At 38.9% G+C, this 10,616-nt stretch overlaps 1 protein-coding gene across 1 annotated transcript in view; it reads left to right on the top strand.

Moving 5' to 3' along the window:
* Positions 1–375: 375 nt before the first annotated feature.
* The window catches only part of CLPTM1L (CLPTM1-like), a gene marked incomplete at its 5' end in the record, with an annotated part of 29,439 nt that continues 19,198 nt past the window's right edge, over positions 376–10,616 (top strand). Inside the window, 5 exons of the mRNA XM_010293902.1 lie at positions 376–476; positions 2,455–2,644; positions 3,728–3,870; positions 5,827–5,905; positions 9,834–9,951. Of these exons, the coding sequence (XP_010292204.1) occupies positions 376–476; positions 2,455–2,644; positions 3,728–3,870; positions 5,827–5,905; positions 9,834–9,951 (631 nt within the window). The remainder of the gene's footprint in view (positions 477–2,454; positions 2,645–3,727; positions 3,871–5,826; positions 5,906–9,833; positions 9,952–10,616) is intronic.

Below are 10,616 nucleotides of genomic sequence, written 5' to 3'. Positions count from 1 at the left end.
GACGAACGTGTATTTTAAGTTCTGATTCTGTGTGTCAGTGGGCACGGGCTGGCGGCGCCTCGCTGGGGAAACGGGCCGGCTTCCTTCGAGATCTCCGACTTCTTCAAGGATAGGTCGCCCTGTTAAAATGTGTTCGGTGGCTGAGTTACCTACCGTGGGTTTCTGCACCCGGCAGGAGGGAAGGGATAGCTGAAAGCTGCCTTAGGCTTTTTTTTTTTTCCCTTTAGGCTTTTTTGTTTTCTTTCCCTGCGTATATAACCGTGATGTGACTGGGAAATTAGCGAAGCTGAAGTACAGATCTGTACTCTAAGCGTGCTGGTGCATGAATCTAATATTTCCGTGCTCTGATTTCTCCGTTCTGTCCTTTGATTTCAGTTAAGCGTGTATACTACCACACGGTCAAACATTGGTGCTGAGAGTAATATAGATCTGGTTTTGAATGTGGAGGATTTTGATATTGAGTCCAAATTTGAAAGGTGGGTGTCTGAACTGTGAGTTCTTTGTTTAATTCTAAAGTTTGTATCCTAACTAGTAGTTACATGTATGGAAGTATGCCTGAAGCACGGTAGACTGTTCGTGGTAGTTATGTTGAAAGAGTAGAGTTGTTCTTGCGTTCTTTTTTTTGGAGTTGAAGCTATTTTTGCATGCTGTACCGGCTATGGAGTTCACACTTGTTTTCATAAAGTAATAACCATATTTGCCGTGTTAAGGCAGGAAAGATGTTAGTTGGATTTCAGCCTTAGAGTTGAGGACAAAGTGCTGCTGTTAATAAAACCAGTATTTTTCTCTTTAATTACAGGTTCCTAGAATATTCAATGAATTAAACATTGGTAAAGCGCCTGCCTTGATGGAGATAGTGTGCTAAGTTCACCTGGCGCTGAGGAATAAGCTCTTAGACAAACTACTCTTGTATTGAAAATGATCTCATAGTTGTGAAAAACAAAGCTTGCAAAACAAGTCTATACTAGTAAATACAGAAATGCTTGTTTCTCTCCTGTACATTTTATAAATCTTGAACACTGTCCTACATTGGCTGTCTTAATTTTCAGATTCCACTCTAAACATCCATCTCACTAGCTGTGCTAGATCAGTAATGTACATATGATGTGCTAAACTTAAGTATTAGTTAGTTTGTATCAGCATACTGTTTTCAGCAGTGTAGACAAATGTTTTATAAAAGTATACTTTGCTTATAATAGTAAAAATGACTTTCAGTTGTGAAAATCTAAGTGAAAGTGCCTGGAAATGCTTGAGACTTTCCTATAATAACACGTGTAGCCAGTCTACTAGCTACATGAAGTTTTGTTCTTCATAGCCGTGGCTTCAGACCTGGAATAGAACTTGGAAGTCAAACTGCGTTCTCTTTTCCTGTGTTTTAGCAACATGCTTTTCTCTAACTGTTTCAGTGCTAATGATCATAAAAGTAAACCTTTTTCTGGTAGCTTGGGGTTTTGAGACCTTCTGAAGGGGTGTTGGTACTAAAATGGAGTAAGACTGTGCCCTTAGACAAATTTCTGAGTATAACAGTGTTCTCTGCATATGCCTCTATACAATAAAATTATTAGAACTACTTGTTTTGTGCTTTGTATTTGCTACCTCACTTTTTTTTTTGTTTAAAATAGTCACTTTATTCTTGACTCTCTTGTCGCAGAGTCTCCCAGGTTGTTTCACGTTCTTGCATTTTCTATAATTAAAGAAGACATTGGTCTGCAGTTTAGGTCGTATTAAACTTCCTCTCTGACAGACTTGAAAATATAAAAACTGTTTTACTGACAGAGTCTGCGAAGCCATTGAAAGTATTCAGAGCAAAATAACCTGAGCAAATTTACAGGAATAGAGGAGGCATTATGCAAGCTTGCAAGTAGGATGATTTCTTGGCTAACAGAAGGGGAGTGACTTCATGGTTTGGGGCTCCTATCTAGAGTTCTGTGCTTGGCATGCCATAGCTGAGAAGATATTTCATTAATGCAAAGTGCTTGTCAAAACTGTTATTTTTTTTTTAAACTTTGTATTATGTATACAAACCATGATATGTATTCAGCACATGGAAGGCTGTTTTCTACAAGTGCTGTGATAATTTTGGCCCTATGACCTATTGGCAGGGGAAAATAACAAAAGAATGGATGATGCAGTCCTGTGTTATCTAGGGTAATAAAGTATGAATTGGACAAAGATTCAAGTATCTTAAGATAACAGTAAAACTTTGGAAGCGCAAATATTGCAGTACATACTGGAGTATATAAATTGATCCCATCCAGCCATAGCTCACTAGGGCATATTAACCAGAACTAGTTATTCTGTGCCAGGCAACCCAAAGGTCACTTCTCTTTGCTTTTTATGTCCCCAACCTTTTTTTGCTTGCTTCCAGAACATCTTCAGTGATCCTTATATGTAATAGCTAAATATTTAAATATGTGCTATGTCATCTCATAATATGTTTATTTTGTATTTTAGGACAGTGAATGTCTCTGTACCAAAGAAAACCCGAAATAATGGCACATTATATGCATATATATTCCTTCATCATGCTGGCATTTTGCCCTGGCATGACGGTAAGCAGGTGCATATAGTAAGCCCTCTGACCACATACATGGTCCCTAAACCAGAAGAGGTTAATTTGCTCACTGGAGAATCAGCCACACAGGTAGGTGGTTTTTCCATCTATAGATTAACAACTGCAAAAAAAGTAATTTATTTCATAGGCACTTCTAGTGTTAGCATCTGCTGTACTTTCATCTTGCCATGGTTTACCCCCAGGTGGCAACTAAGCCCCACACAGCCGCTTGCTCACTTCATCCTGGTGGGATGGGGGAGAGAATCAGAAGAGTAAAAGTGAGAAAACTTGTGGGATGCGGTAACGGCGGTTTAATAGGGAAGGCAAAAGCCATGCGCACAAGCAAAGCAAAACAAGGAATTCATTCACCACTTCCTATCGGCAGGCAAGTGTACAGCCATCTCCAGGAAAGCAGGGCTCCATCACGCGTAATGGTTTCTTGGGAATACAAACACCATCACTCTTGAATGTCTCCCTCCTTCCTCCTCCTTACCCCCAGCTTTATATGCTGAGCATGATGTCATATGGTACGGAGTATCCTTTTGGTCAGTTGGGGTCAGCTGTCCCAGGTGTGTCCCCTCCCAACTTCTTGCGCAGCCCCAGCCTACTTGCTGGTGGGGTGGTGTGAAAATGAGTTGAGGCTAGAGTCCAATAAAAGAGAGAGTAAAAGTCAGAGCAGGTGGTGTTCATCCAAAGAAAAGCAAATGGAATGCGCTGGGGGTAAGGATCTATTGAAAGCTAAAATTGCACTCTTTCAGCACTGCTTTACACAGCTTTTGGAAGCTCAGAAGTTTGAAACAAATGGTCTGATCTTTTTAGTCCCAAAAATTAATATGGTTGATTATCCACATCCTTTTGACCATTTTGAAATAACATCTGATTACAGTCCTTATTTCAAAGTGACTTTTTCTGACTAGTGTCCACATTTGTAAGATATTAAGATTAATTAGCTGAATATTCATTCTAGATGAACAAGGCTGTGAATGGGCACTGAAGTTTTTCAGTGTCAGATTATTTTGGGCCTTTACACCCGAAGTTAAGGTAAAGTGTTTCTTACTGGGCTTCTGTTTTGTGATGTAATTAATGGCTCCGTAGTTTCTGTGAGTTAAGAGTATTATCCTATTCAAAATTCTGTATTGTTTAGCAGTATGTATGTTCATTCTATTTTTAAAGCAAATTGAAGCAAAAAAACAGACCAGTGCTCTAGATGAACCTGTCTCTCACTGGAGGTCAAGATTAACCTTAAATGTCATGGTGGAAGACTTCGTGTTTGACGGATCATCCCTCCCTGCTGATGTTCACCGTTACATGAAGATGTAAGTTGATGACTTAATTTTGCTAGGTTTGTTATTATAGACTTGCTGCACGTTTCCTCAAAAAAATACTCCATGGCCTCCTTTAGTATTTTATGTTTAAATTGGAGCTTAGGAGACAAGAATAGATATTCTTAATGCTTGCATTTCGGTTATGTACTAGAAAACGTGATTGGAGATCTCTTGTTCCTGGGCAGCTCAGAGTTTAGAATACTTTTTTGTAGGGAGTTATCATAGTAAGACAAAGCAGAACTACAAAGGCACAAGTGAAATGCTACCACAGACTTCAGACCCCCTTGTTCTCAGATCATACTTCTGGCCTTTAAGGCAATTACTGTCCCTTGACCTTTCTGGTTATCCTTCATCTGCAAATTATCTGTACAAACTGCAAGCAGTGAAGAGGCACAGCTGATCTTCTATGACATATTTTTTTCTCCCTCTATGATTGGCTTTATTTTACTTTGACAATGTGTGTGCCTACATTATGTAATTTTCTTAAGAAAATACTAAAAAGCAGGGATCGGTTTTTAGGCCACTAAATGCAGGCAGTAGCTTCTGTTCACAGCTTGCTTAAATTACTTCCAGTGTTAACTATATAAATAGTGCTGTATTGGCTTGTGCTGCTGTATGTTGATGCCTTTCTCTACAAGTATCCTGTTAAATGCAGAAGTTGTTGCTTAATCAGCAGACCCTGGGGTTCTGGGATAGCTTCCCAGCCAGAATAGATAAAATTAGGAACTCATAACATAGGCCCATAACAAGAAGAGGTTGGACTGGGGTTGATGAACGAGGATACTTTTTCTGGTCATGTTTAGATATGCATCAGTGCTGTTTTGTCGTTGCATTATACAGGAAATAGTTTGGATATGAAATAGCCTGCTGCAATTCCACTAACAGTAGCTTTAATTGTAGTTACTATATAGAAATCTAAACTTCTTCAGTTAAATAACTAACCAGTATTTCTGAGCCTCAGTTTAGTATTCTTCTATATTACTGTTGTCCATTGTATATTTAGTATGCAGTCTTTTTTAGCATGCCTAGAGAATTCTTTCTTTTGTCAACAACTAAAATTCAATTTTCAGGCTTTAAAAAGCTCTGTTGTGCTAGTTCCATAGACTTTCACTGAGAACATCACTGGATAACTGCCTTTCTAGTGAAGAACTTTTATGAATTTCTCTCTTTTAGGGCATTAGGCTAAATACTTTTCTAAGATACTGACAAAGCAATTGCATATAGGTCATCATTTGCTAAATAACTTTTCAGTGGTCAACTCTGTAGAGGGCTCAAAGGCTGGGAAGTTTCTATTAGTTTCATGCGGGTTGGTGAGGTGGTAGAGCAATCCAAATGAGAGCTTCTGTTGAGGAGAAGGCAGAGGAGATTTCTGCTCCTTGTGCACTCTGTCCAGTAGTATCTAGCATTCCTGTGTGCGTACCAGCCATCTCGTGTTCATAGTCCCATGCTAGCTAGAGCATGTGCTATTGCTGACCTGATAGATGTCGTTGGGCGTGCAGAGGAGTGGGACAGATAGTGGAGAGCTGTCGTTGTTGCAGTAGGAGAGGGATACTTGAGACAAAGGGTATATATGGTAGTAAACTTCAGCACGTTTTTGTTCAACAAACGTTTTAGTTTCCTCTACTCTTGGACATGCAACAGCTTCAGAATCATCACAACCAATTTCATTTGTCTTTTTTTTTTGCTTATTCTGTCTCTAGAGAAAAATAAAAACAAACTAAAAGGAGAAATATGACATGCCTCATTTTGTATACACACATCTCTCAATGAAAGACTGTAGGCTAGTGGCTTCTTTCTTGCTGTGTGTTAAAAGAAAATGTGCCTGAAAAGATGGTGGGAAATACCTACATGGGTAGATCTGAAAGCGATGAATGAATGCTAATTTGAATAAAAGTAGTTTTCTTTTTAGATCACTTCAGTCATAAAATCCATGTTTAAACATCCTAGGGTTCAGTTGGGGAAGACAGTGCATTACCTTCCAATATTATTTATTGATCAGCTAAGCAACAGAGTGAAAGATTTGATGGTGAGTAATAGAATACCTTTAATTACATTTAACAATTTTAACTGTAATCTTCAATGTTGTTTTAATTAAGATTTTGTCATAGGTTGTTTGCTGTAATGAAAAAGTATAAATTCACAAAAGGGCTCTATTAATGACTGTTTAACTTAATGGGGTCAACGGTGGTAACTGCAGAGACTGGATCTGGGTTTCGAGACTCCCCACTGGCAGAAGTATCTGCCAAGAACTCCCTTCTATTCCACCAAAATATATTTGGATTCTCTTGCTTCTGTCTTCTGGGTGGATATGGAGGACATCACTGCAGCACCAGCTGTGGTGGGAGCAGTCTCATGAGCAATTTGACTCCCTAAGCTGAAGAAGTTGTGTTAGCATCCCAGAGCAGCTTCTGATATCTTCTAGGGAAATGAGCATACTGAACACAGCTGATACTGGAGCTACACTGAGATAAGTCAAGTATCTATTCTCTTATCTCCAAAAAATTCACTTGTGGTTAAGTTTTCTGCTGATGGTTTCTATCATGTTGAGCACCTGGAAGCTTGGTGTACATCCAATTATTTTGTGTATTCAAACAAATCAGGACTTAGAAACTTCCCTAATGGAATTACAGAAGGATGAGGTTGGATGAGATTTCTGGAGGTTGCTAGTCCAACACTCCCGCTCATACTAGGGTCACCTAGAGTGAGTTGCTCAAGACCTTCTCCATTTGGGTTATGGATCTGTCCAAGGATGGAGACGCCATAGCCTCTCTGGGCAACCTGTACTAGTGTTCAGTCACCCCTGCAGTTAACAAAAAAAAAAAAAAAAGTGTTTTTACATTTTTACTTTGCTGTATTCAGTTTTTGCCCAGCTCTTCTCTTGTGGGAAATCATGCACTTCCTTTACTACAAGTTACACATGGCAGTCCCCTGCATCTAAACCATGTTCATCTTAGCAGCTCTTGGTTAAACCGTGCAGTTCTTTTCAGTTGCACTGGCTGGAATTTAGCAACTGCAGTTACTGAGAGCAAAAGCCCTGGGGAATGTCTCAAAACTGTTTAAATGAGTATGTCTGGATTCAGCATCTTCTGGGTGGAAGTCTTGGTGGATGTGAGCTTTTTGTAGACCTTTTGTAGAAAGTTGTCTTTCCAATTCATGAACTTTAGCTCAGACAAGGAATTTTGTTACTTATATTGGGGACAATCTTCTTTAAGAACTTGTATCCCCTCCACCCCAAGCTTGTTCAGAAAAAAAAACCTCCTGAGCATTTGTTACAAATCTTGGTAGCAGACAGTTTTGTCCGGTATTTCTTTAGATACACTTTTGCGATGTCTTATCAATGGGCGTTGTCCTTTGTTTTAAGTTTCTTACCACAGCTCATTCAGTTCAGTACATTCATGTGAGCTTCTTACTGGTCATGTACCCTGTTTATAAATAAGCACAGCATTCACGTGTTATTACATAACATTCCTGCAGTTGTCATGCATGCCACGGTAATGCTATTGTAACTGACTGCCTTGAAGTCATTAAAGATCCCGAGAAGTTCTGCAAAGACTATTCCATCAAAACTAGCACACTTCCCCTTCAGCACTAGCTTATGTGAATTCTCCGTAATGACTTGTCAAACTGCTCACGAGCCTTGCAGAAAGCGTGGTCTTATAGTATGCATACTGTGAGATAAGGGTAAGTGAAGAGCAGGAAAGAATAAGGGAAGAAAGTGATACAGCTTTTGTGGAGAAAGGTCAGCGTTTGACTCTAAGTAGGGGGGCATGGACGCTGTCTGTTTGGTATGCCCAACCTAAAGTCATGGAGCTGAAGATGCATTTTCTCTGCTTATGCTAGCCTGTGTAGATTTTGAAGTGACTATTATTTTGACCCAGATATAGGTGTTGTGTGGTAAGTACTGTAGTCTAGAGGTTATGTGTTCCTCGTGTTCCTAAGTGTTCTTGCCAGTGCTGGGGGTTTGGGGATTGCACAGGATTCTGATTTAATAAAGAGAAAACTTTGATACCGCTGAACTTATTTGCTGTGTTTACACACTGTTTTGTAGAACTGATGAAGTGGAGTGCTAGAAGTAATAAACTGATGTTCTGAGGCCATACTACAAGACTAGGTTGTATTGCAGAGGTTTGGTAACTTTCTAGTTTTCAAAGGCTTAGCAAACATCATACTCAGCTAGGTTGTGAGGCAGCACTTGTGGACTCTTAATTGTTCATTGAGAAAGAGTTAAATTCTTCTAATCTTTATATGTTCATTTAATTTGCTTTTGGTTTTGAAGAATTGCTATGTCTGTGTTGTATTGCAATCTGATTTTCTCCCTGCACTACCCCTAACTCCACAGTAGTGCTTTGTCTGTGTAGAGTGCACTTGCTGCATGTTACTTACCCATGCATTTGCAAAATTTTTGTTTTCTATCTGTTCTGCACAGATAAAACTTCTTTTCCTTTCCTCCCAGAAATGTTGATGCTATCTTTGATAGACTGAGAAATTGGAGTAAGAATGGAGGGATTACAGGTATCCTTTAAAAAGAGGAAGAAGCCTGGAAGATATTTATGTAGCTTTTGCTGTACAGCTGTAGAATCTCACCAGCACTCTTTACCACATTGTTTTCATGCTGTTTCATTGTTGGTGTTTTTTTTTTAACAGACAGTTCCGAGATCACTGGCACTGTTCTAGTTTCTCAAGCTTTCTCCCTGCTGTATTTATAAAACTTTCTCATCTTCCTTTTCTCTCACTTGCACGCATGCGTATTCTGCTACTGTCTGAAAAGCTTGTAGAGTCTTGGGAGGGTGGTGAGATTGAGAATTGTTTGTACTCGCTGGAGGAGAGAGTGAATTGGAGAGTGAACGTAATCCTAAATTCACACTCGACTGATATGTGGGGAGGCTAAAACCGTGTTCTGTTACATAGGGATCAGAAGGAGCCTATTCATCTCAGATAGGTGTCAGCTAACTAATTACTGTAGAAACAGATACAGTGTTGAGTAGCAGTTCTGAGATGGGAATTATTATCAGGTAGTCATTAGGAGCTGGGAGCAATAGAATCTTGAACTGTTGCAATTCAGAGTGTCTGTCTGCAGTCTTGAGCTATCCTTAAAAGTTTAAAACATACTGTCGGAACTTGTACCGAGATAGTTGTGGAGAATTGTAACATCTGTGAGGACATTTTTTATTTGTTTGTTTTAAACTTACTTGAGAGACAAGTCACCTATCATGCAGAAAGAGCTGAGGCAATTTAAGACTTTTTTTTTTTTCCAGCTTAAGGGGGCCCCAGGTAGTTTTCATCCTAAGATCTAGAAGATACAGGAGGGTTAGCTGAAATTTATTTCTGTTGGAGCGGGAAGGTTTCTGTGACACCCCATATCCCAAGTTTTGCAGGCAAGGTAGCTTGCTTCGCTTTAGCTGTGGTGTTTTCCCCAGTCCAAGCAAGTGGGGTCATCTTGCTTCCCCACCTTTTGTTTTGGTATGAGTTGTTATAACTTTAATTTCTCTCAAAAAGAGCCTCAGTTTAGTAAAGTTCTGACTGTGGCCTTTGGGATATGATTTTTTTTTTCTTTAAATCTTCTAGTTTAGGTAATCTTAGTATATACATTCAGAAAAGAACTGTCAAAAGAGAATTACCTTAAGCACACTTTTTCCACTTGAGCTAAGACCAGCAGAGGGAACTGTATGTAAACATCTCAGAGGCATTTATGTACAATAACAGTGAGGTTGCTATAAGAACTTGGACAGAACAACGTGCTAATTTAGCATTTCTTGGGAAAAACTCCCAAAGGCTTCAAGCATAGTATAGAAATCTAGTACGTTATTCCCTTTCAAAAAACAAACTGACCTCCAAAAACTGTGTGATTAAGTCATAGCGTGATATAATAACTTTCCTTTATTTTTAAAAAGATAAATAGAAATAATTGTGCAATTTTTCTGCTATTAAAAATGAAACTATTTTTGAAATTACAGGTTATAAATCGTTCAACAACAGAGCTACCTCTGACAGTGTCATATGACAAAATATCTCTTGGAAAACTCCGATTTTGGATCCACATGCAGGATGCTGTGTATTCCCTCCAACAATTTGGTATGTTTTTATCTTTAATGACTTCAGGCAAAAAAAAAACACCCAAAAATCACTTTTGTAAGTACATAGATGACACTTAACACTTTTTTTTTTCTGGTTAGCTGCTACAGATCTTACGTTACATTACCTTAAGGTAAAGATGGAAATGAAATGTTGACGTGTGGTAGGAAACAAGAATACAGAAGTGAATTAACAATTTTTAAATAAATTTTATTTGGATAGTACTACTTTAAAAGCATAAGAGGCCAAAATAGAGGAGAGAATTTTCGCAACAGGTTTCCCCTGTCATCCATGGAACAGAAAAGCTGGATTGGTGTTACGTAAGCTTTGATATAAGCTACATATACCTGGTCACTGTAGCCATATACCTACAGTGAAATATAGGAAGGCACAGCAAAGTCTTTGGTCTCAAGCTGAGCGTGAAGAAGGAATCTGGGTTCTCATACTGCTTCTGACAATTCAGCACTGGCTGGCCTCTCACTTCGGCTCAGTTACAAATTTATGCAGTAATTCAGGTAAACTGGAGGCTTTACATGCATGAAACTACTAAATTCTGTGTTTCACTTAAATGTAATGGAGTACATGTACACTTTCACTCTGAAGTTCATATGTTCTGTGTTGGTAATGGTATACCTGAACTTTTACTGTCTTTAAATATTTGTTCC

Source organism: Phaethon lepturus, unplaced genomic scaffold (genome assembly GCF_000687285.1).
Source record: "Phaethon lepturus isolate BGI_N335 unplaced genomic scaffold, ASM68728v1 scaffold8949, whole genome shotgun sequence".
Taxonomy (NCBI): domain Eukaryota; kingdom Metazoa; phylum Chordata; class Aves; order Phaethontiformes; family Phaethontidae; genus Phaethon; species Phaethon lepturus.
This window is presented reverse-complemented; position numbering and strand designations above follow the sequence as displayed.